Genomic DNA, 24,491 nt, shown 5'->3' on the forward strand with positions numbered 1-24,491 from the left:
ATTTCACTTCACGTGAGGAAGAGCTAAAGGTCCTGACTGCTTAGTGACTGCATTGTTATCATTCAGTCTCCTCTGACTGCTTTCCTTTGTTTCAGCATTTCTCACTTCTCTGATTAAACTTACTCTTTGACTAAAGTTTTGCACAGGCAAAAGGCGGGCAGAGGGCATGGTAGGGGACGAGGGCCATGTGGTCCTGCTCGGTTTCATTGTGTCAGCAAAAGAGCGAGTATGTGTCCAACGCCGCCTAGAGTGATTCTTGCCGTGTAGTATATGGAATGGACGTTAGTGACTGCTTGAGCGGCAGTTGATGCGTATTGTTATTTGTGCGGTTAATCTCTCCTCTTGCTTTCTTATTTAATGCTCTTTCTTACTACCTTTGTTAGTCATGGAAACAGCTCTTCATCTCTGTACACTCTGTTCATTTGTAGCTGATACAATTTTCGTTTATCTTTTAAAAAATGCTCTTGTTTAGGAAAAATAGTCATCAAAGTCACTGATTGCCTATTTCCATCTATTTGTCAGCAAAAGACACCAACACTTTCTAGATTTTTGCTTATGTGATTACCAGCACCTGGTCATACTGTGGTTTTAAAGAGTTCTTCCCAGTTAGTGTCCCCTGGGCAAATGATACTACCTTCTGTTTTCAGTTATTTGAGTGATGCTCCAGAGGGGTGCTTATCCTCAAAGAGGTGCTTATATTTTTTGGGTCATCTAGAGTCAAATTCTCAAAAGCAGTTTTTGTAAATATTGTGACTAGCAAGCGTTTATTTCCTCACCATTGGGGAGTGAATGTAACAATGAAGATACAGAAATTGTATCTGAAAGATGATTAGATGATTTGAGGATTGAAAATGTTGAAAGAAGTCATACATTGTTCTCTGATAACTGTTGTATTTATGCAGGTCCATGAAAGATTTTTTCCATGGGCAAAGTTCTTGTCCCGGATTTGTCTCTGCTGTGTGACCTTGGGCAAATCATTAAATCTGTTGTCCCTATTTTCTTTATTTATAAAATGATGGTATAGGATATATGTAAGGTAACTTAATAAAAGAGATACCCAGTGCATGAATGAAATAATTTGTTGTTTCTAGTTCTAAGAGATAGTACATTGAACTTCTGTTGTAACTTCATATGTGCATTCCAGGATATTCTGTCATTCTGCAGAGGAGCGCACTAGAAGTAAACATGCGTTTTGGGTAACATAGTGCTCAAAACCTAGAGAACCTGTAGAAAGTTGTAACCAGAACCCTTAGGAACAAAGTAACAATTGCAATAACATTGGTGCAGTTGAGTCTCCATTGGCATTTGTACCTAGAATCATAGTCTAATTGTGCTTTCTCTTTCTAGATGTTAGTGCTTAGACATTTGCTTTAAAGGGACATAACTTAATAAGAATAAATACAAAAGTAAGAAAAAAAGGACGTAATTTAGTGGTCGCTCTCTTCTATCAGTTTAAAAATTTTAAAAAAGGAAACAGTGGGAAACGTCTCCAGGTTTCTCATCTGCTAAGGGTTTCTATTTTAATTATGAGAAAACCTGCTTTTGATCACTTCAAAACATGAGCATGCTGACCATAAATTGCAAACAGCTGACGTGACTTCGATGTTATAGAAAAATAATTCCTTTAGTTATTATGATACACTTGAATGTTCTCATAAGCATTGATTTTTCATTTTTAAAGTTTTTGCAGTTGATGAGTGTTAAATGGTCTCCCAGCAGTTTTGGTTTTAATTTTCCTAGTTAATGATACTGGGGCATCTGTCTGTTCCATAGGTTTTGAAAGGTAAGAGAAAGCATAGATATTATGTATGGTTTCTTATTTTGCTCATTGATGAACAAGTCCAAAGAAATGAAGATCTCGTATTGAGGTGAGAAACTAAGATTAGAAGTCTAGTGAGAGCCACTAGTTACAGCAAAGACTCCCACACTTAAAGGATCAGATGTTCCCTGTGTATTTGAAAATGTGTTTTCATTATTAATAAAGATAAAGGAAAAGATAGCAAACTTAATGTGAAAGTACCCTAACCCTAAAGTCCTGGGTAAATTTCCCCAGTGGTCTGCAAACTTTCCAGTGTTTAGTAGGAATAAAACATTGTCATGTCTTTTTTTTTCCCCCCACAGTGAACTTGATGATGACTTACTTGGAGAAGATTTGCTGTCTGGCAAAAAGGTAACAATACAGGACTTCCTGAAATTAAGTGTTATTTAATTGCACTTAATAACCAGTTAGGGTTACTGGAAAGTTGGGTATAGATTAAAATTTTGTGAATTGATTACTATTTATATACACAAAGAGTTGACTGTGTATCCGTAAATTCTCTGATAACTTGTAATTCAGGCAGTAAATCCTTTGAAGCAAATGCTTTAGTTTCTGGCATTTCAAGGCGTTTTAGCAGGTATTGAGTGTATGAAAGTTGTGACAGAACTACCACTTGCCTTGAAGGAACTTAACATCTGGTGGTTAATATTTTGAATGTTGAATCTGAAATTTACTTTTTGAGATTCAGAGTAAAGGGTAAAATTATCCTCAAATATGAACTTCTTTGATCAATTAAAAACTTGGAAGCTGTTACCTCCAGTGTGTATATTTATGTATCATGTGTTTATACATATAACGTATCTCTACCAATATATTTTGAACATTATGAACATACATTAAAAATAGAAATAAAAAGCCAAATATTGAAGTGAAATACTAATTTTTTTGATATTAACAATTTAAAGACGCTTGTTATTCTCATTAAATATCAAGCTAGCCTTGTATGCTTCAGTTCAGTTCAGTCGCTCAGTCGTGTCCGACTCTCTGCGACCCCATGAATTGCAGCACGCCAGGCTTCCCTGTCCATCACCAACTCCCGGAGTACACCCAGACTCACATCCATCGAGTCCGTGATGCCATCCAGCCATCTCATCCTCTGTCGTCCCCTTCTCCTGCCCCCAGTCCCTCCCAGCATCAGAGTCTTTTCCAATGAGTCAACTCTTCCCATGAGGTGGCCAAAGTATTGGAGTTTCAGCTTTAGCATCATTCCCTCCAAAGAAATCCCAGGGTTGATCTCCTTCAGAATGGACTGGTTGGATCTCCTTGCAGTCCAAGGGACTCTCAAGAGTCTTCTCCAACACCACAGTTCAAAAGCATCAATTCTTCGGTGCTCAGCCTTCTTCACAGTCCAACTCTCACATCCATACATGACCACAGGAAAAACCATAGCCTTGACTAGATGGACCTTAGTCGGCAAAGTAATGTCTCTGCTTTTGAATATACTATCTAGGTTGGTCATAGCTTTTCTTCCAAGGAGTAAGCGTCTTTTAATTTCATGGCTGCAGTCACCATCTGCAGTGATTTTGGAGCCCCCAAAAATAAAGTCTGACACTGTTTCTACTGTTTCCCCATCTATTTCCCATGAAGTGATGGGACCAGATGCCATGATCTTCCTTTTCTGAATGTTGAGCTTTAAGCCAACTTTTTCGCTCTCCTCTTTCACTTTCATCAAGAGGCTTTTTAGTTCCTCTTCACTTTCTGCCTTAAGGGTGGTGTCATCTGCACATCTGAGGTTATTGATATTTCTCCTGGCAATCTTGATTCCAGCTTGTGTTTCTTCCAGTCCAGTGTTTCTCATGATGGACTCTGCATAGAAGTTAAATAAGCAGGGTGACAATATACAGCCTTGACGTACTCCTTTTCCTGTTTGGAACCAGTCTGTTGTTCCATGTCCAGTTCTAACTGTTGCTTCCTGACCTGCATACAGATTTCTCAAGAGGCAGGTCAGGTGGTCTGGTATTCCCATCCCTTTCAGAATTTTCCACAGTTTATTGTGATCCACACAGTCAAAGGCTTTGGCATAGTCAATAAAGCAGATAAAGATGTTTTTCTGGAACTCTCTTGCTTTTTCCATGATCCAGCGGATGTGGGCAATTTGATCTCTGGTTCCTCTGCCTTTTCTAAAACCAGCTTGAACATCAGGGAGTTCATGGTTCACGTACTGCTGAAGTCTGGCTTGGAGAATTTTGAGCATTACTTTACTAGCATGTGAGATGAGTGCAATTGTGCGGTAGTTTGAGCATTCTTTGGCGTTGCCTTTCTTTGGGATTGGAATGAAAACTGACCTTTTCCAGTCCTGTGGCCACTGCTGAGTTTTCCAAACTTGCTGGCATATTGAGTGCAGCACTTTCACAGCATCATCTTTCAGGAGTTGAAACAGCTCAGCTGGAATTCCATCACCTCTGCTAGCTTTGTTCGTAGTGATGCTTTCTAAGGCCCACTTGACTTCACATTCCAAGATGTCTGGCTCTAGATTAGTGATCACATCATCATGATTATCCGGGTCGTGAAGATCTTTTTTGTACAGTTCTTCCATGTATTCTTGCCACTCTTCTTAATCTCTTCTGCTTCTGTTAGGTCCAGACCATTTCTGTCCTTTATCGAGCCCATCTTTGCATGAAATGTTCCCTTGGTATCTCTAATTTTCTTGAAGAGATCTCTAGTCTTTCCCGTTCTGTTGTTGTCCTCTTATTTCTTTGCATTGATCACTAAAGAAGGCTTTCTTATCTCTTCTTGGTATTCTTTGGAGCTCTGCATTCAGATGCTTATATCTTTCCTTTTCTCCTTTGCTTTTCGCCTCTCTCCTTTTCTCAGCTATTTGTAAGGCCTCCCCAGACAGCCATTTTGCTTTTTTGCATTTCTTTTCCATGGGGATGGTCTTGATCCCTGTCTCCTGTACAGTGTCACGAACCTCATTCCATAGTTCATCAGGCACTCTATCACACTAGATCTATCAGATCTAGACCCTTAAATCTATTTCTCACTTCCACTGTATAATCATAAGGGATTTGATTTAGGTCATACCTGAATGGTGTAGCGGTTTTCCCTACTTTCTTTAATTTAAGTCTGAATTTGGCAATAAGGAGTTCATGATCTGAGCCACAGTCAGCTCCTGGTCCTGTTTTTGTTGACTGTATAGAGCTTCTCCATCTTTGGCTGCAAAGAATATAATCAGTTTGATTTTGGTGTTGACCATCTGGTGATGTCCATGTGTAGCGTCTTCTCTTGTGTTGTTGGAAGAGGGTGTTTGTATGCTTAGTTTTTTTAAAGTCTTCAGTCTGTGATGGCTCCTTACCGTCAGCGGTTACACTCAAGCTCATTGTTGTCTTAGGCGACTGGGTCAGATCAGTTGTCTGATTGTCAGATCTGATGAGATTTTCCTTTTCGTCTCAGTCATAATTCGGTTGATGAAGGTCCAGTCCTGGCAGGAGTGCCAGCCCCGCCCCTGTCCTGTCTCTCCACTGCGCCTGCATCTGCTCTGAGACACGAGCTGCTGTAGCTGCTCTCCTTTCCTGGCCTGCCCCCAAGGCCTGCATGCGTCCTGGCTTTGGCTTCCCCCAGTCTTTCCTTTGTCATCCCCTGTGACTCTAAAGAAGAATTCCTTCTGTTACCTGTAAACCTGCATGGTCAGAATGACTGCAAGGGAAGAACCTGTGAGCATGCCCCTCAGCCTGCCCGTTTGTGAGCTCGGGCTGGCCTCGGGATGCCCGTGCGTGGTATGATTGGGCGGGGGCAGACCCTGGGCCAGTCCTCCCATGGGGTGGTCACAGAGGGAGAGGGGACTGTTGTCTGCCTCTGGCTTAGTTTGCACCGCCTTAATGTGCACTCGCTGTATTTGGGAGTTCACATCCCTTAAGGTAAACACATGTTTTCCTTTGTAAGTATGTAAAATGCGTTTGTGAGGGATACCAGTTAGATGCGAAAATGTCTAAATGTAGTAAAATAATTTTACATGCAGTTGGAGCGCTACTCTTGGGCAAGCCTGATGTAGTTTGCCCTGTGTTTCTGTCAGGGAGCCCACCTGGCCCTAATGATTTCACAAGTGTTCACAGCCAGTTTCTCACTCTTCTTGCCCCGCTTTCCTGCCGGCCACCCTGAACAGAATCCTCCCTAGCTGTTCCCCTCCTGCCTGAGGAGACGCCATTCCAGGTCATCGGGACAGAGTAGTTAGGAACCAGTTGTGGCCTCAGGGCTTAGTGTGGCCCTCCATTCCAGCTTTTCAAGTAATGTCGGTGTTTCGGTCATTTTGATCATTATTCTGTGCCTCCTGTGTCTATTACTCATTAAGTTCAGAACCGACATAGAAAGTTGAATCCTCAGAACTCAAAAAAGTGAGATTTGATCACCATCAGAGCCTACTGCAACATACACTCTTCTTTGTTTGGTGTGTGATTTAATTGATTTTGACCAATATTAAGAAGTTTTACTAAAAACCTGAAGGGAACAGCCTGTTATTGAATGAAATTTTGCTTTATTGAATTGTTATTTTTTAAAGATTTCTTGTGCTTTTATTTAGTGGTCCTGGGCAGCTAAATTTGAGTTCTCCCATAGCAGGCCCGGGCTTCCCAGGTGGCGCTAGTGGCAAAGAACCCACCTGCCAGTGTAGGAGACGTAAGAGACTGGAGTTCGGTTCTTGGGTCGGGAAGACCCCTGGAGGAGGACGTGGCGACCCACTCCGGTATTCTTACCTGGAGAGTCCCATGGACAGAGGAGCCTGACAGGCTACAGTCTGGGGGGTTGCAAAGTCAGACATGACTGAAGTGACTTGGCATGTACACGTGCAGAGCAGGCCGGGCTCATCCCGTTAATGGATGACAGGTTCTGTGGGAGACTAATAAAAACTACAGATAAGATGGATATTTTTTGGCTTATATCAGAATTACCTTAAGGAAGAGTAAATAGAGGTATGGTTGAGAAGCCTAAGTTTATAATCTATAAAATGGCAGGAAAAGATTGCTGGTTTATTTCTTTCATCCTTAGGTAGAAAATCAAGTCTTTTTCTCCCCCCTTGCGTGCATGTTGTGGAGGAGTAGTAATTTATATATACCATAGAAATAATTTTAATAAGGTAGGAAAGTGTGAAGTTCCCCATCTTAAATCTGAGATACTGGTATGTATTTAGCTTAACAAAACGTGTAACTTTAGAAATTTGACCAGTTGGCACACTCAGTAGACTGCCTCTGCTTACTCATAATATGAGTAGACAAACCTGTCAGGAACAGGAGAGAGAATCCAAATTGTACTTATTTTCATGTATCCATCTACAGGACTAACCAGAGTTTTATTTTAGTCTCTTATCATTTCAGTTGGGCAATCTAGTTATCTAAAATCTGCTTTTTTCTAAAATTCCACAATTTTTTTCTTTTGTTTACATTAAATTTAATCAAGTCTTAAGGATACCATTTTTTTGGTATGATAAGAAAAAATTGTTTATATCATACTACCAAAGGACTTGTCCTTTTTTTCTCCTTTGTTAGAGTTATAATACGATCCTTATGCCTGTTCCTTCTATATTTACGTGACTGAGCATCTAAAAATTAGTCTGGGTAGTTAGCTAGTATGCCATATGTAGAACCTTGACTGTCACTGGTTATGTCAAACTGAGAAAACTTTGTGAATGGTAAATGTTTTAATAACAAGGTCAGAAATAATCCAGTCAACGTAATTTTGCACTTTTATAACAAGTTTTCTTATGGAAGTGACATGCATTAATTAGATTTCTTGCTTTAATTAGAATCAATCGGATTTGTCAGATGAAGAGCTAAATGATGATCTCCTACAGAGTGATAATGAAGACGAAAATTTCTGGTACTGAATATTATCTCATTAAAAATGTTCTTTGTTTAAATTTCTAGTAACTGCTTTATAATTATAGTGGGATATGAATGATAATGTACTGTATCTTTACCATATGATTATATTCTAATATACCTATATTAATAAACTATATCACTATATTAATATAACTGATGTGGAAGCCGTATGTCTTTTACTACAAATAGATCAACTGTTTAACATCATTGCTGGTCCTACATTTAATAACCTGTTAACTGTGTTGAGTGCAGGTTACAGAAGTTCCAGATAGGTTTGTACTGCTCTTTTAGAGAATTCCTTTATTTGGATGGGGCAGTGGCCTCTGACTCAGTAACGTTGGTTGCAGTTTGATGTTGCTGCTTTTGTTTTCATTGTAGACATTTTTTAATTATGCATATCAATTGGCTAAATTGTCATTTTGGAAATTCCTTTGGACTGTGCTTTTTCATGGCTATCTGGATATAACTGATGTAGTCAGTTTGGGCTGCCATAACACGATATCATAAACTGGTGGCTTGTGAGCAGCAGACACTTCCTTCTCACAGTTCCAGGGTCAAGGTGCCAGCCTAGTTGGGTGTCAGTGAGGCCCCCGGCCCTCTCACTGTGTGCTCACGTGGCTGGTGGGTGTGCGGGAGCCCTCTGGGGTCCCTTTTATAGGGCACTGATCCCATTCATGAGCTTCCACCCTTGTGGACTCGGCATCTTCCAACGGCCGCACCTCCAGACACCATCACACTGGGTGTTAGAACTCAACACGTGAATTGTGGGGGATACAAATATTCAGTGCATGGCAGTAGAGAATATCTTTCTCTTGACTAAGAGCTTATAGTAGTAAGCTCTGTTATAAAAAGAGGAAGAGGTATTTACTATACTCTTGTTAAGTGAAATAATTTTTTAAAATTTTATGAAGAAACATTTTTTGTGAAAATAAAGACTTCTTGTGTATAAACGTAATTAACAAATCCATGCTCTTTATTATTGCGCTGTAGACGTGTAATGGATGGTTTTTAACATAAAGTAGTTTTTGTGGGTGACAGTAAGTTTTAAATTATTTATTCTACCAGTTATTTGTTTCCCAATTTCATTCTCTGGTATCATTATTAGATTTTGATCTTTTGAATTACGTTGCCCTTGAAGTTTACTTTTTAGGAGTTTTTAGCCATGTAGTATCTTTATGTGTATGTGGAATGTTGAGTTTTTTTGTTAGGATTGTATACTTAATGGGTCCAAACTTAGATTTAGCCCTAAAACCTTGCCCTTTAAATGTTGTTATTATGGATCTTAATTGTTTGACATTTGGCTGTTGTGATTTAACAGGTGGAATATGATTTTTTTTTTCAGTTTTAAAATTGCCTTTGTTTATTTCACTCAGAAATTAGCCAGTTTTTAAAAAATTTGAGGCTAGTATAAACTTGATTTAGTTAAACATTGAAATGTATTTACATGCTGACTTTTAATGTTTTGAATTTTTAAAATACGAGTTTATAGTGTGCATCATAGATTTAGAAAAGCTCTTAAAATTCTATCGGGGTGGGGAGGATATATGTAGACTTAGGGCTGATTCATGCTATATGGCAGAAACCAACACTACATTGTAAAGCAGTTATCCTCCCAATTAAAAAAAGTTCAATATATGAATTTCTATTTATAGAGTAGTACTCCTAGTTTTGGAGAAGGAAATGGCAGCCCACTCCAGTATCCTTGCCTGGACAATCCCATGGACAGAGAAGCCTGGTAGGCTACAGTCCATGGGGTCGCAAAGAGTCGGGCACGACTGAGCGACTTCACTTTGCTTCACTCCTGGTTTTACTTGGATGTCTTAGAAAATGGATACCACCCTCATTCTGAAAGATAGAATGAAAAGTGGTCTATTTTCAGTCCTGGACTTTGCCAGGTAGACCTGTTTCTCACAGTTGGTCTGATGGTCCTGCTGGGCCCCTGGAGTGATGACAGAGCGGGCGCTCAGTGCGGCAGGAGTCTGGTGCTGGCTGAGTGTGTAGCACATGCGTTTCACTTGTAGAGTCACTCTTGTAGTCAGTGTGCATTGATCAGTCACTGGATTAGCATTTCACTGGTCTCTGATAGTAGTTAACTTACGTGATGATTGAGTTTTGAGCTCCACTCCAGTTGCCTGCCTTTCTGTGTGTTTTTGTCCTTTGTAGTACTCAGGATGTCACGATCAGTCTGACTGCCACGTCAGACATGGTCACATCATTTGAGATGTCTGACACTAACGACCAGTCTGCAGAACAGGAATCCGAGTATGAGCAAGGAGAGGACGAACTCGTTTATCACAAATCGGATGGGTCTGAACTGTATGCTCATGAGTACCCAGAAGAAGGGCAGTATGAAGGCCACGACGCTGAGCTCCCAGAAGACCACATTGAGTACGTGGAGGAGCCCGAGGAGGAGCAGCTGTACAATGACGAGGTCCTAGACATCGAGATCAATGAGCCTTTAGATGAATTCACAGTGAGTCTTTCTCCTTTGTATGGCTGAAGATAACATGGCTGCCTGGGCATAGGTTTCTAGACTGATTTGAAATCTATTTCCCTCCCCTGGGAGGGAGGGAAATTAGACCTTATTATCACTGTCTGCCAGTTTCTTTATCTGAGCTATGACAAAGTTTGTGTTGACAGCTTGTTTGGCCGGAGCTAATGCTCCTTTGTCATTCTGGAAGGCTGCACAGAATTGTGACCTTGAGGATTGCACCCTAAGGAAGAAAACAGCTTTGTGTGGTGGAGATACACTGTCAATTGTTGGAAGTACTTAATGCAGAGCTTTTATCCAGGCTTTAGACAAGATCTGATAAAGTCCTTCTAAGGTGAAAAGATTATTGACCTGCTAAAGACATCTTTAAGGTGCTAATATTCCCGAGTGATTGATGTCCTGCTCATTCATCCTTTTTTCTAACTGAGAACTGTCTAAACATGAATAAAGAGATTGGAGGTTAGTTTAGGAAATGTCACACAGAATTTGTTATCTGTAATCAGGAAGCAGAGATGGTGCTGATTTTTATTTCAGAAGGGTGGTTTTAGTAGGTAGGTTTTTTTTTAAGGTTGAACAGTCAAAAAGGTATTAGTGAAAGATCATCTGTCTTAATGATTCATTATTGGGAGAGATTTGTTTATGAAATAAGCACTTAGTGAAATTTCTGTTGGAAGGGCGAGATCTCCATAGATGCAGTGGAATCTTAAGCTTTTCAGCATATTGGGCTCCTGTGGTGCCATGTTGGGGGCTGCGGGGATGGGGTGGAGGTCAGCAGATTTAGGGCAAGAATTCTGCCTTTATGTTTTCATTCAGAGTAAATGATTTTTCATTTGAGAAGAAAATTTGTGTGTGTGTGTAGTTTTGAAAGAGATTGTTTACATGGAGCCTTAGAATATTTAGTTCCAGACACAGTTGTGTTTCCATATCTCAATAGTTATTTTTAAGGTTTGATTCTTTTTGAATGGTTTCTGTTTAGTAGACATAAGCACGAAAAGATGTGTGTAGTTTTGGTAAACAGAATCGTATAAAAGGCATTGTGAGTCCTTGTTCTTTGGATAACTCTGTAATGGTTTGTTTTGGTAATGTGGACTGGTGATCTCTGGTTTACAGTGTGTTCGTATACCGTGTTAAACTGAGACACTGTAGTTTAAAATGCTCCTTAAAAATTAGGCCAGAATCTTTTAAAATTGTGCCCAAGTATCTGCGGGTTAGTATTGTGTTATTTCTATTACTCATCCCTAAGATGAGGTGGTTAGTCATATCCCTTGTAAGTTCAGCATTTCAACAGATCTTTATCAGTGTGGAAGCAGTGGGGCCACGAGAATTGTTGAAACATGAAGCATGGCCCATGCCTTCTTAGAGCTTAGAATTTTGCGAAACAGTCACCTTCTGGGAAGTGCTTGGTAGTGCCTACACATGGTCACGGAAGAGGCCCCCCTCTCTGGTGTCCACGCAGAGTTTGTTGTAAAGAAGATTTCTAGCAAGTGAGGAATTTCTCTCTCTTGTTTTCCAAACTTGAGGTTACATTTAGGCTCCTCATTGTATAAAATCCAACTTAAACCGTCTGACATCTTGTGCCTAAGATTCAGGTATTGGGAAAAAAATGTGCAAATTCAATACAGTCACAGTACTTTTCTACATTAAAATTAATTTTTTCAGAATTAAAAAAATCTTGAAGTTTACTTAAGAATTCTGAATGTATCTAAATATTTTTATAGAGAGTTATTAAGTTTAAAGGTGAGGTGAAGGTCAGTATCTTTCTGGAGCAGTGTCAGCCACCCTCAGGATATCCAGGTTTATCATCATGCTCTTTCTTTTCTTCCCTGTTTAAGATTACCAGTTTCTTCTTATAGTTATCACAGTGGTAGACATGGGCACTGCCACTTCTTTGCATGGGGAGCGAAAAACACACTTAAGCTGTGAAATACTTCTCCAGCTCTGCAGTGAGGGCCTCTTCCTGTTTTCTTAGGCTGTCACTGGTGCACAGATTAATTAATTATTCATTATTAGGCTAACGGACATATGAGTCGATTGTGTCCCTGTATGTCCCAGAGGTATTTTAGTTTATTAAATGGTTTATTTAACTGTGATTCGTGTCCTGGTTAGGCCATGTTGACTCATACACTGGAGCTGGAATTGAGCTCTCTACTGATCCTGAGTATGTTCTGTTTGAGTTCACGCAGGCCAGACGGAGGATTCTGTAACTGGGAGTAGAATTATAATATTGCAGAATGTTACAGCCAGCAGGGACGCTTACCTAAAAAGTTGATAGTAAACTGTAGTGTTCTTTCCTGTTGTACTCAAAAGCAGTTTTTTGACTTTTGCTGTCCTAATCTTGAGAGTGAATTGAGATTTGATGTAAACTTGTATTCTTACGTTAGGGAGGGATGTAAATTCTTTATTGTTCAGCAGGGTGCTTGAACATTGTTGGGTGATTTGTACTTCTGAGTATAACTGGGTTTACTTAGTGCCTTTAAAGTTAACGTAGATTGAGATTTTGTAAAGCAGTGTTCTGTGAAAACGGCTTTAGATTGGTACCTTGTGTAACAGCGGATTTTCGTTTCCTGGTGAGAGCCCCGTGGTGTGGACTGTTCTCCCTTGTGTGTTTGCTGAAAATGCTGCCCGCCTCTTGCGGCTCTCTCTGAACTCTGACAGCTCTGCTCTCAGTGAGTCTTGGGCAGCGATGGTTGCTCCTTTGGGTGGGATGGCCGCAGTTTCCTTGGGGAAGCAACTGCGGTATGCAGGGGCCGTCTTGAGAGACGGTTGAGGGGCCTCAGGCAGTCCACGCCGTGTGTGCTGCTGCTGTGCTTTGCGGCGAGACTGCTGGGCCCCGAGCGGTGAGCTGCGCAGGCCCCGCAGCTTGCCTGCTTTCCCCCTGCCTTGCAGCTGCTGATGGCTCACTTCAGCTGATGGCCAGGGACGCTGGGAAGTCCAGCTCCCCTGGAGGGGAGCGGTTGCACGTAGTAATGCCTGCAGTTGCTGTTTCTAGCCAGCTTGCCTGTTTCCTTCCCTGTGCTTTTAAGAGCTGCCTGCCTACTGCCATGCTCCTTATATTCCATGTGAAGCTGAGACTGTCCTTCTAATTGAAAGGAACGGCTGATGGAGAAACCAACCCTAACATGCAGTTTTCACACAGCTCCTTGTTGAGCTGAATTGGCCCTACTTTTGTTGTCTTCTGCGGCTATGAAAATAGTTCAGGTTGGGCATGATTCCAGCCCCAGTACTGCTGCTGAGCTGCTCTGTGCAAGCACATGCACGCTTTTTTTTTTTTTTTTAAGATTACATCTCCTTGTTGTTGATTTTGAGAAGAGCTGTGTGTCGGGGTCCTCGGAGGTGAAGGCAGAGTCCGTGTCATTGCCCGTATTGACCAGGTTGGCATACTGCACTTTGCTCTCGTTAACACTCGGGAGGTGCCATTCTAGTTTTGTGCTTCGTGCTTTTCTGCTCAGTCTGGTAATTGTCGTAGAAAAGTGTGCTAACATAGCCAAGCATGAGTCATGAAGGTGAAAAGTGCTTAAAAGCCCCAAAGCAATAAGAGAAAAACTTATTTTCTGTTTAATGGCTGTTAGGATGAAGAATACTTGCAGGCTTGTGGGCAACAAGGGATGAAAGAGCAGGAAGACTGTGTTGCTGAAGAGGAATTAGATGAGATTACTGATTCCCAGGTTGATCCTGAAACCGAAGAGGTATTTGTTCATCTTTTTAAAAAGAGTCCAAAAGTTTCCTGTTTTTTTTTTTCTCTTCCATATTTAAAATGAGCATCTTTTTGATGTTGGTGAAAAGTGAATACATCTCCTCTTTGAAGTATGAGTGTAGTTAAGAAAGCGGAAACCGAAATCCCTGAGCTTGCAAGAATCTTTGGACAGTGACTTATGGTGAGCTGTGGTCTCCAGATAGATGTCTGCCTTTTGGGTGTTAGAATGTCTTCAGTGTTCTATGGGGTGTAGGTAGGAATCTTTTGAAATGCGTAGTATATGTTAGTGCTTTGAAAGAAGTACTGGGATTATCTGAAGTTAATTAGCATCAGTTAAATTTGACCGTTATTCAGAAAATACCGCAGACTCCCCTGGATTTAGGCGCAGTGTTAGGTGTTGGAGAAGCGGATGATTGAGAAGTTGGTTCTGGTGCTCACGGAACTTGCAGGCTAAAACAGGGGAGAGAAGACGAGCGCCCGTCCCAGTGAGGGAGAGGCAGAAGGCCTGCCGAGGGAGGCGCCGGGGCCTGCGCCGGGGCCTCCCTGGCTAGGCGTGTGTCTTGAGGTTGGGGTGTTGAGGCTTTATGGAAGAGGTGGCCTGTGAAGCACGTCCGGAGGACTCTGTGCTTTCGGGACAGATTGGGGTGTGCTGTGAGGTGGAGGCCAGTGAGTTCTGTTTCCAACCTTAGAACTTGTCTCATGGGCCAAGTGTGTAAGCCATAAAGCCATTCTGTACTCTTAGAATTTGTTGGTTTAAGATTTTTTTTTTCTTCTTAATGTTTTTTCTCAGTTATTTTTCTTAATACTTCCCCTCTCTTTTCCCTAAGAGATCATGAAAAGTGGTATTTCACTGGCTTAGGTCATTTACTTTAGGTCTTACAGCAGTGCTTTATGAACTCAGTATACAAAGCATTACCCTTTCTTTCCCCTAATACAGTGGGGTGACAGTGTGTGGACATGTACAGACACTTTCTGGGACACATCCTTGCTCTTCGCCAATAAGCTAGATTTGATTTTTGTGCTCTCTCTCATTTGCTCTTTGAAATATCTGAAACTTAGAGGAAAGGTAGCAGAGCAGTAGAAGGACCGCTTTGCCCAGATTCTTCAATTTTAGATGCATTTAGCCAAAGGAACTGAGACAAAGCTAAAGGAAATGGTAAGAAGTGGTTCTCCTGCTGATAGCTTCCCTGTTCTGAGAACTGACTCCTGCCGAGAGGTCCAGGGAGGCTGATTTACGCGAGTCATGCTTAGCACCGTATCCTACGTGCTCTTTGCCCAGTGCAAGGCCAGTATGAGCCTCGATTAGGTCAGACTTGTGAAGGGGTGGTTTTGGCAAAAGATGTCTGAGAGAGAGTGAGCTAAAAAGTCATTAAAGGATGGTGTGTGGGTTGGTGGCTGACGGAGGTGGCTGTGGGGGTTAAATGGTGGTAGTGGGTGAGGGGCTGACGGAGGTGGCTGTGGGGGTCATTCGGGGTGAGTAGTTGAGAGGGAAGCTGAGGAGTCTAGCGCCTGTTAGTCAGTTCATGTCCTCTTCATTAATTTGTAATACTTTGTAGTTGGAAAATTAATTCCATTGATTTTTTTTTTTCCTGTAACTTACTCTTTTAGTATTCTAGGTAGTACTTCTCCTTACTGTGATAACATATTGTCTTTGTAGTATATTTTAGAGTGAGAAAAGGTTTTGTAGGTTTTAATCTTTAGATGATCTCTGGAAATATAAACTATTTTATTGTAAAGCAGGTAAATAATAAGCATTCTAATCGGCGTTACGCTTTGGCTTGAGTGCCTTCTGGAGCTGGCAGAGGGCATGACTTGTAGATTTAGATGTTTCAAACTTCCGTTCCTGAGCTGTATTCATTAAAACATTGAAGCAAAAGTGGGTTATTATTTAAAAATGGTAATCGCTCCTTCCATTTTCAGTGTCTTCTGAACAGAGAGATTGAGGGAGAGAGAGAGGTGTCTTTGGAGGAACATTAATGATCAGTCCCAGCCCTTAAAGTAAATGAACTCGTGACATGTATGAATTAATATGATAATATCTCAGATATATTAATACTTAGGAACGCTTAATAACTGGGACAGAAGTTAGACCCCTTTCTTGAGCCTTATGCCAGTATTGATCTGAGATTAATTAATGCTAGATTTTATATGTATTCAAATAAAATGTTTTAATAATAGTGTGCTAGCTTTAGGCTGACCTACGAGACAAAAAGCTCACCAAATAGTACAAGTTTATTTCTCACTAACGTAAAAAAATTCCCCAAAGTCTTTCAGATCTGGTGTGGCCTCACTAGGCAGCCAGGTGCCCAGGCTTCTTCCAGACTTCCATGCAGTCCCAGGGCTCTGTGCTTGCCATGGTCCACATCCAGGCAGTGGATTGCAGCGAGGCTGAACAGGCCCGTGCCCACCATTGGAGGGACATCCCAGAGTTCTCGAACAGCACTTCATAAACGTCTCATTAATTATGCATTAGTCACATGGCTGTACCTCACAGCAGAGGAGGCTGGCGAGTATAGTGTTTTAGTAGGTGACAGCATGTTCAGCTAAAATTGGGAGTTTCATGGTTAAGGACGTCCTAGGGAACAGGGGACGATGATGATGCTGTGAAAGTGCTGCATTCAATATGCCAACAAATTTGGAAAACTCAGCAGTGGCCACAGGACTGGAAAAGGTCAGTTTTCATTCCAATCCCAAAGAAAGGCAACGCCAAAGAATGCTCAAACTACCGCACAATTGCACTCATCTCACATGCTAGTAAAGTAATGCTCAAAATTCTCCAAGCCAGACTTCAGCAGTACGTGAACCATGAACTCCCTGATGTTCAAGCTGGTTTTAGAAAAGGCAGGGAAACCAGAGATCAAATTGCCAACATCTGCTGGATCGTGGAAAAAGCAAGAGAGTTCCAGAAAAACATATATTTCTGCTTTATTGACTATGCCAAAGCCTTTGACTGTGGATCACAATAAACTGTGGAAAATTCTGAAAGGGATGGGAATAGCAGACCACCTGACCTGCCTCTTGAGAAATCTGTATGCAGGTCAGGAAGCAACAGTTAGAACTGGACATGGAACAACAGACTGGTTCCAAATAGGAAAAGGAGTACCTCAAGACTGTATATTGTCACCCTGCTTATTTAACTTCTATGCAGAGTCCATCATGAGAAACGCTGGACTGGAAGAAACAAGCTGGAATCAAGATTGCCGGGAGAAATAGCAGTAACCTCAGATGTGCAGATGACACCACCCTTCTGGCAGAAAGTGAAGAGGAGCTAAAAAGCCTCTTGATGAAAGAGGAAAGTGAAAAATTTGGCTTAAAGCTCAACATTCAGAAAACAAAGATCATGGCATCCGGTCCCATTACTTCATGGGAAATAGACGGGGAAACAGTGGAAACAGTATCAGACTTTATTTTTGGGGGCTCCAAAATCACCGCAGATGGTGACTGCAGCCATAAAATTAAAAGACGCTTACTCCTTGGAAGAAAAGCTATGACCAACCTAGATAGTATATTCAAAAGCAGGGACATTACTTTGCCGACTAAGGTCCGTCTAGTCAAGGCTATGGTTTTTCCTGTGGTCATGTATGGATGTGAGAGTTGGACTGTGAAGAAGGCTGAGCGCCGAAGAATTGATGCGTTTGAACTGTGGTGTTGGAGAAGACTCTTGAGAGTCCCTTGGACTGCAAGGAGATCCAACCAGTCCATTCTGAAGGAGATCAACCCTGGGATTTCTTTGGAGGGAATGATGCTAAAGCTGAAACTCCAGTAATTTGGCCACCTCATTCGAAGAGTTGACTCACTGGAAAAGACTCTGATGCTGGGAGGGATTGGGGGCAGGAGGAGACGGGGACTGGGGGCAGGAGGAGAAGGGGACGACAGAGGATAAGATGGCTGGATGGCATCACTGACTCGATGGACGTGAGTCTGAGTGAACTCCGGGAGTTGGTGATGGACAGGGAGGCCTGGCATCCTGGGATTCATGGGGTCGCAAAGAGTTGGACACGACTGAGTGACTGAACTGAACTGAGGGAATGGGGAACAGATGCCCGCCAAGTTGTTTTGGTTTTACTCTACTGTTCTTGGTATTACGCCTTGTTAAGCCATAAAGGAAAAGAATGATTTGATCATACACAAATACCCCAAAACAGTATAAACAAGTTCAGAGAAATGGCAGTATGGGGAAAGAATAGACATATAAGACTAAGAATTAATGTATTTAGTAAAGTTAACATATTCAGTGTGTTCTGTATATACAGACTAGCACTCTTGTAAAAAGAAGGGCAAAAAATGTGAGAAGGTAATACAAAAATAAGACAGATGATTACTAAGTGTATAAAATATATTTAATAAAATTAAGGCAGTTGTGAATTCTAACCTATCTTAATATTGGCAGAAATAAAAATACTGGTCAGGTGTGGTTTATTCTGTTGGAGGACTGTCTTGGAGATGGGAGACAGTCTTCCACGACTCTGTCATGTCTGTGCATGTTTGGGGAGCAGAGCACAGACTGCCCTTTGTTCTGGTCTTTTCAAGGAAAGACGTGTCTTTCTCTGGAGCAGGGGTCAGGCCTGCTTTCTGCTCCTGATGACAGTGCCCTGAACTCAGGTCCCCTCATTACACAGCTCCCTCTGTGCAGGGTCAGCTGGCTCTCTTCGTCTGGTAGCCTGCTGGTAACTGGGGCTCACGGAGCTGGCCCCCACATGACACTGCTGCTGTTAAAAGTAGTCAGTTGTCCTCGTCTGTGACTAGGAGTGTTGTGCCTTCTCACAGCCTATGTGAAACAGTGGCAGGCTTACCTTATTAGCCTGCAAGAAGGGTAAAATTGCAGACCCTTCACTGTTTGTGACAGTATCAAAAGCCTGAAAGTGCTTTGGCTCAGTAATTCCAGGTTAATGAAGTTATCCAAGAGCTAGCCTAAGATGTGCTCAAGGACACATGTACCAGCTGTTTGTCTGCAGCCTTGAAAACAAGTGGGCCCACTTGTTTTCTGCAGGGTTAAATGAATGATGGCCAGGGGGCTACACGTTCCTAAAGGATGCCCTTGCCCTCTTGGACATGGAAAGAGACGTGTGATGTGTGACGCGAAAAGAGCAAGCTAGTGGGGTTTCTCCCCTAGGTCCTCCATAGCTGTGCATGTATAAATGTGTGTGTGTGTGTCTCAACACGTGTCTGGGAGGATCAGGACAAATGGTGAGAGTGGTCACCTCTGGATGGTGGGATTATTATATATTTCGTACATCAAATACTGTAAAATATTTTGCTGTGAATAAGATAACTTTTGTGAACAGGGAAATACAGAGTGGTTAAAACTTGACCCTTGGTAATTTGGAAGGCAAAGAACTGGGGTGCAGTTGTTTAATTCCTCCTGTGATTTCTAGTTGATATTAACGCTAACTTGAAACATCTTAGTGGTGGTTTTCTGTATGTACATTTTTATAGAGAAGAGAGTAAACTCTCAGCCAGATTACATAGTTTATCTTTTTTATGCTGTCTCTTAAGAGGTATATTGTTTGCTTTTTCTTCTAAGATGTATGTCCCATAGTTTTAAACAAAATATTTCAAAGTATTTTTTAAAAAGTCACGCATTTCTCTTATGCTCTGTCCTTGATTGCTGGTGTGTTTACCTGGTGTGTGTTGCTTGGTTTTGTGCTAATGGAAGCTTCTTCGTCTTGCCCTTTGCTCTCAGGTCTTAGTCGTCCTTCTTGGAGGCAGGTAATCTGCTGGGCTTCTTCCTGGCAACAGACATCTTGGTGGTGTTTTCTTCCTCATACTGGTATCACTGAATGTCCCTCAGATAGATCATTGTTGAGAACTTGTATGCGTGGTATTTTTGTAGGTGCTGGGAGTGAGTGTTACATATTATTTCGGGACCTTTTGGTAGGCTTCACTTTTGGAGGGCTGTCCTCCCACCTTTTTCAGTCATATAAATAAATTATATAGTTCTCGTGGGAGAGCAGCAGTTTTATTTTGCCATGTACACCTGTGTTCTGGTGTCTTTCTAGTCTTTTGACTCATGTTCTTGGGATAAACTGTAGGGGTTGGGGAACCAAACCTTTGCACTCCACCCTGTGTTGTAGTGTGCATGCTCTGGTTGCTTTAAATGGAGTGGAAAGCGTATTGCAATTTTTCAGATAACTTCTTTCTCACAGTTATGTATAAGTACACATTAGAATCTGAATTGTGGAACTAAAAAGAAATTTCTGTTGAAAAGTCTATTTTCGATGACTCCTTTTATCTAACTAATGTTCCTTCTTGGTTAATACAAAAAGAATCACTGTATTTGGAACAAGTTAGAAAGATCTAATTATGAAACTGACTCTTGAGCCTTTCTAATTATACAGTCTTGTCAGTGCCAGTGATGCTTCTGTCTTCAAACGTGGTTACAAAGGTTTGCTATTTGATAGTTTTGGCTTGTATAGAGGAACAGGTGAGAAGTTTAAATAACATCTTTGTACCATTTAAATTTGAAATACTTTAAAAATTGTGGTAACATTTACATTCAGTGGTATTTACATCTGAGGTATACAGTTCAGTGTATACTTGAAGATCAAAAAAGATCTTCACGACCCAGATAATCACGATGGTGTGATCACCAACCTTGAGCCAGACATCCTGGAATGTGAAATCAAGTGGGCCTTAGGAAGCATCACTACAAACAAAGCTAGTGGAGGTGATGGAATTCCAGTTGAGCTGTTTTAAATCCTAAAAGATGATGCTGTGAAAGTGCTGCACTCAGAAGCCAACAAATTTGGAAAACTCAGCAGTGGCCACAGGACTGGAAAAGGTCAGTTTTCATTCCAGTCCCAAAGAAAGGCAATGCCAAAGAATGCTCAAACTACCGCACAATTGCACTCATCTCACACGCTAGTAAAGTAATGCTCAAAATTCTCCAAGCCAGGCTTCAACAGTATGTGAACCGAGAACTTCTAGATGTTCAGGCTGGATTTAGAAAAGGCAGAGGAACCAGAGATCAAACTGCCAACATCTGTTGGATCATCGAAAAAGCAAAAGAGTTCCAGAAAAATATCTACTTCTGCTTTATTGACTATGCCAAAGCCTTTGACTGTTGTGGACCACAACAAACTGTGGAAAATTCTTTAAGAGGTGGGAATACCAGACCACCTCACCTGCCTCTTGAGAAATTTGTATGCAGGTCAGGAAGCAACAGTTAGAACCGGACATGGAAGAACAGGCTGGTTCCAAATTGGGAAAGGAGTACATCAAGGCTGTCTATTGTCACCCTGCTTATTTAACTTATGTGCAGAGTACATCATGAGAAACGCTGGGCTGGATGAAGCACAAGCTGGAATCAAGATTGCCAGGAGAAATATCAATAACCTCAGATATGCAGACACCACCACCCTTATGGCAGAAAGTGAAGAAGAACTAAAGAGCCTCTTGATGAGAGTGAAAGAGGAGAGTGAAAAAGTTGGTTTAAGGCTCAACATTCAGAAAACTAAGATCATGACATCTGGTCCCATTACTTCATGGCAAATAGATGGGGAAACAGTGGAAATAGTGCCAGACTTTAGTTTTTTGGGCTCCAAAATCACTGCAGATGGTGACTGCAGCCATGAAATCAAAAGACGCTTACTCCTTGGAAGAAAAGTTATGACCAACCTAGACAGCATATTCAAAAGTGGAGCCATTACTTTGCCAACAAAGGTCTGTCTAGTCAAAGCTATGGTTTTTCCTGTGGTCATGTATGGATGTAAAAGTTGGACTAGAAAGCTGATCACTGAAGATTTGGTGCTTTTGAACTGTGGTGCTGGAGAAGACTCTTGTGAGTCCCTTGTACAGCAGGGAGATCCAACCGGTCCATCCTAAAGGAGATCAGTCCTGAATATTCATTGGAAGGACTGATGCTGAAGCTGAAACTCCAATCCTTTGGCCACCTGTGCAAAGAACTGACTCATTGGAAAAGACCCTGATGCTGGGAAAGATTGAAGGAGGGAGGAGAAGGGGGCGACAGAGGATGAGATGATTGGATGGCATCACTGACTCAATGGACCTGAGTCTGAGTGAACTGCGGGAGTTGCTCACGGACAGGGAGGCCTGGTGTGCTGCAGTGCATGGGGTCGCAAAGAGTCGGACACGACTGAGCGACTGACCTGAACTAACTGATACAGTTCAGTAATTTGATAGATGTGTACACCCAAGTTACCCTCATCCCCGAAGATCCCCCCTTGTTTCTTTCGTCAGTGCTGACTCCTCTCAGAGGTGAGCCATGTCCGTAGTTCTGTGTATTTAGTCTTTCCTGGTCTAGAACTAGCATTGGCGACTCAGCAGGTGTGAATGTGAGCAAATGTCAGGAGGTAGTGGAGGATGAAGGAGCCTGGTGCAGCGCGCAGCCCATGGGGTCGCCAAGAGCCAGACAGGACTTAGCAGCCGCGCAGGGCAGTGATGCTCTGCTGTCTGTCTAGCTTCTTTTGGCCACCATAATGGTTTTTGAGGTTCACCCAAATAGTCATTTATGCCCATAGTCAACAGTTCATTCCGTTTGATGGACATACCTTGTTTGTTTTCTCTTGATAATAGGTAATGTTTGGGTGGTTTTCAGTTTTTCTGTTATCATGAATAATTAAAAGAGCTTATTTTACTTATTTTTCTGTGGATATATCTTTTTTCCCTGTAGCATTAGGTAGAAGTGGTACTCCTGAAACAGGGTAGAAGTATGTTTGATGGTGTAAGAAACAGCCAGATGATTTTCTTGTGTTTGTACCGTTTATACTGCCACCAGTCATGTATGAGAGTCTCAGTTCTCCCCTTGTCTCTCTAGTGCTTGTATCCTTTTTTGCCTAAAGGCTTCCCCTCCGCGTCGAGTCCCTTAGTGCTGTGTGAGGCTCGGTTGCCGGTGGCGTCCGAGTCTCTCTCTGGAGCCCCCTGTGCCCCATCACCAGCGCTGCGCTGTCTCGGTCACCGTGGCGTGAGATTGGGCAGTGCGATCCGCCAGTTGTGGTGCCCTTTCAGGGTTGTTTTGTCAATCTAAGTCCTCTGAATTCTGTATATAAATTATGTAATTGACTTGTCAGCGTCTGTTAAAAGTCTGGTTGGCCTTGTTTTTGAACATTGCATTGTATTTTTAGTCCAATTGGGGGGAAACTAGCATCTTGATAATCACATTGCCTGTTAATAACCACAGGCTTCCCTCATGGCTCAGCTGATAAAGAATCCGCCTGCAGTGAGGGAGACGTGGGTTTGATTCCTGGGTTGGGAAGATCCCCTGGAGAAGGGAAAGGCTGCCCACTCCAGTATTCTGGCCTGGAGAATTCAATGGACTGTGTAGGCCATGGGGTCACAGAGAGGCCTGACTGAGCGACTTTCCCTTTCAGTCGCTTACTGATTCTTGGCATTGGGCAGGCCACTTACTACTCCATTGCCTTAGTTCTCTTTTCTGGAAGAGTTACGACCAGTTAATACAGTTCACGGATCTGGTACGTGTGTACATCCCAGTTACCCTTGTTATCCTCAGAGCTCCCCCCTTGTTTCTTCATGGTCAGTCCTGACTCCTCTCAGAGGCGGGCAGTGTCCTTAGTTCTGTTTAGTCTTTCCTAGTCTAGAACAGGAAAGTTAATAACCACAGTTTAATGGTTCTCACTTGTCTTTTTATTTCATCCGCTTTGCCTTGTTGACCTCCAGTACTGTGTAGAATAGAAACATTGAAGGCATTTGTTTTTGCTTCAGTCTTCATGGTTCAGTTCAGTTCATGGTAGGGGTGAACTACTCAGTATTTTATCAAGTAAGTAATATAAGCCACCAGAGGTTTTTCAGTCAGATTGAAGAAGTTCTTTTCTATGTCTGGTTTGCTGAGTTTTTTTTTTTTTTTTTTTAAATCAGAAATGAGTGTTGAATTTTGTCAGTGCTTTTTCAGTTCCTATTGAGGTAATCTTGTGTCATCCCTTGTTTGTTTAATGTGCATTAAATTGACTTTAGAAACTATGACCTATATTCCGGACTGAGCCTCTGTTTTGCAGATCTTCCCATTAATGTCCTCTTTCTGTTCTGGGGCCCAGTCCAGGGCACCGTGTTGCTGTCCTGTCTCCTCTGGCCCGCGGCAATTTGTGGGTCTTGCCTTGAGGTCCACAACCATGACAGTCTAAAGAAGCGTCCTGCCCGGGTGTCCCGTGGAGTGTCCTCTAACCTGGCCTTGCCTGGTGCTCTTCTCACAGTTAGACTGGGCGGTGGGAGTTTTGGAAAGAATGCCGTGGAGGTTAGGTGTCCTCATCCCGTCCTGCAGCTGTGTGCAGGGCCTCCCCGGCAGTGTCAGCCGTGGGCCAGTGCTGAGGTGGCCTTGGCCAGTGAAGATTGCCGTTCCGTGAGGCTCTGTCTGTCTTGTCTGTACTCTGTTCTCTAGGAGCAAGTTACTAAGTCTAGTCCTCGCCCACGGAGAGCGAGAGGCCTCACCCACGGAGAGCGAGAGGGACGTAAGCGCCACCTCTGGGAAAGGAGAGTGTGTGTACATATATTTGGAGTTCTTGAAGGGAGATTTGTTAAATTGACTGGTTTTTGAATGTTAAATCAACCGTATGCTTCTGGCTAAACCTTCACTTGGTCATGACATATTTTCCTTTTTTGTGGGATTCCATGTGGACAGAGAAGCCTGGGGTGCTAGAGTCCACAGGTCGCAAACAGTCGGCTACTGCTTAGTGATGGAACAATATATACTTTTATTTTATT

At 42.2% G+C, this 24,491-nt stretch overlaps 1 protein-coding gene across 12 annotated transcripts in view; it reads left to right on the plus strand.

Annotated features, from left to right (window-relative positions):
- The window catches only part of RBM33 (RNA binding motif protein 33), a 109,166-nt gene that overhangs the window by 16,870 nt on the left and 67,805 nt on the right, over positions 1-24,491 (plus strand). For 7 of the 12 annotated variants that reach the window (XM_069587199.1, XM_069587200.1, XM_069587206.1 and 4 more), the window contains exons 3-6: positions 2,122-2,170; positions 7,554-7,627; positions 9,796-10,105; positions 13,693-13,809. In XM_069587199.1, the coding sequence (XP_069443300.1) occupies positions 2,122-2,170; positions 7,554-7,627; positions 9,796-10,105; positions 13,693-13,809 (550 nt within the window). Of the gene's footprint in view, positions 1-2,121; positions 2,171-7,551; positions 7,628-9,795; positions 10,106-13,692; positions 13,810-24,491 lie in introns of those variants that run through there. The other 5 variants (XM_069587203.1, XM_069587204.1, XM_069587205.1 and 2 more) reach the window with 2 other exon arrangements.

This window comes from Ovis canadensis, chromosome 4, assembly GCF_042477335.2.
Source record: "Ovis canadensis isolate MfBH-ARS-UI-01 breed Bighorn chromosome 4, ARS-UI_OviCan_v2, whole genome shotgun sequence".
Taxonomy (NCBI): domain Eukaryota; kingdom Metazoa; phylum Chordata; class Mammalia; order Artiodactyla; family Bovidae; genus Ovis; species Ovis canadensis.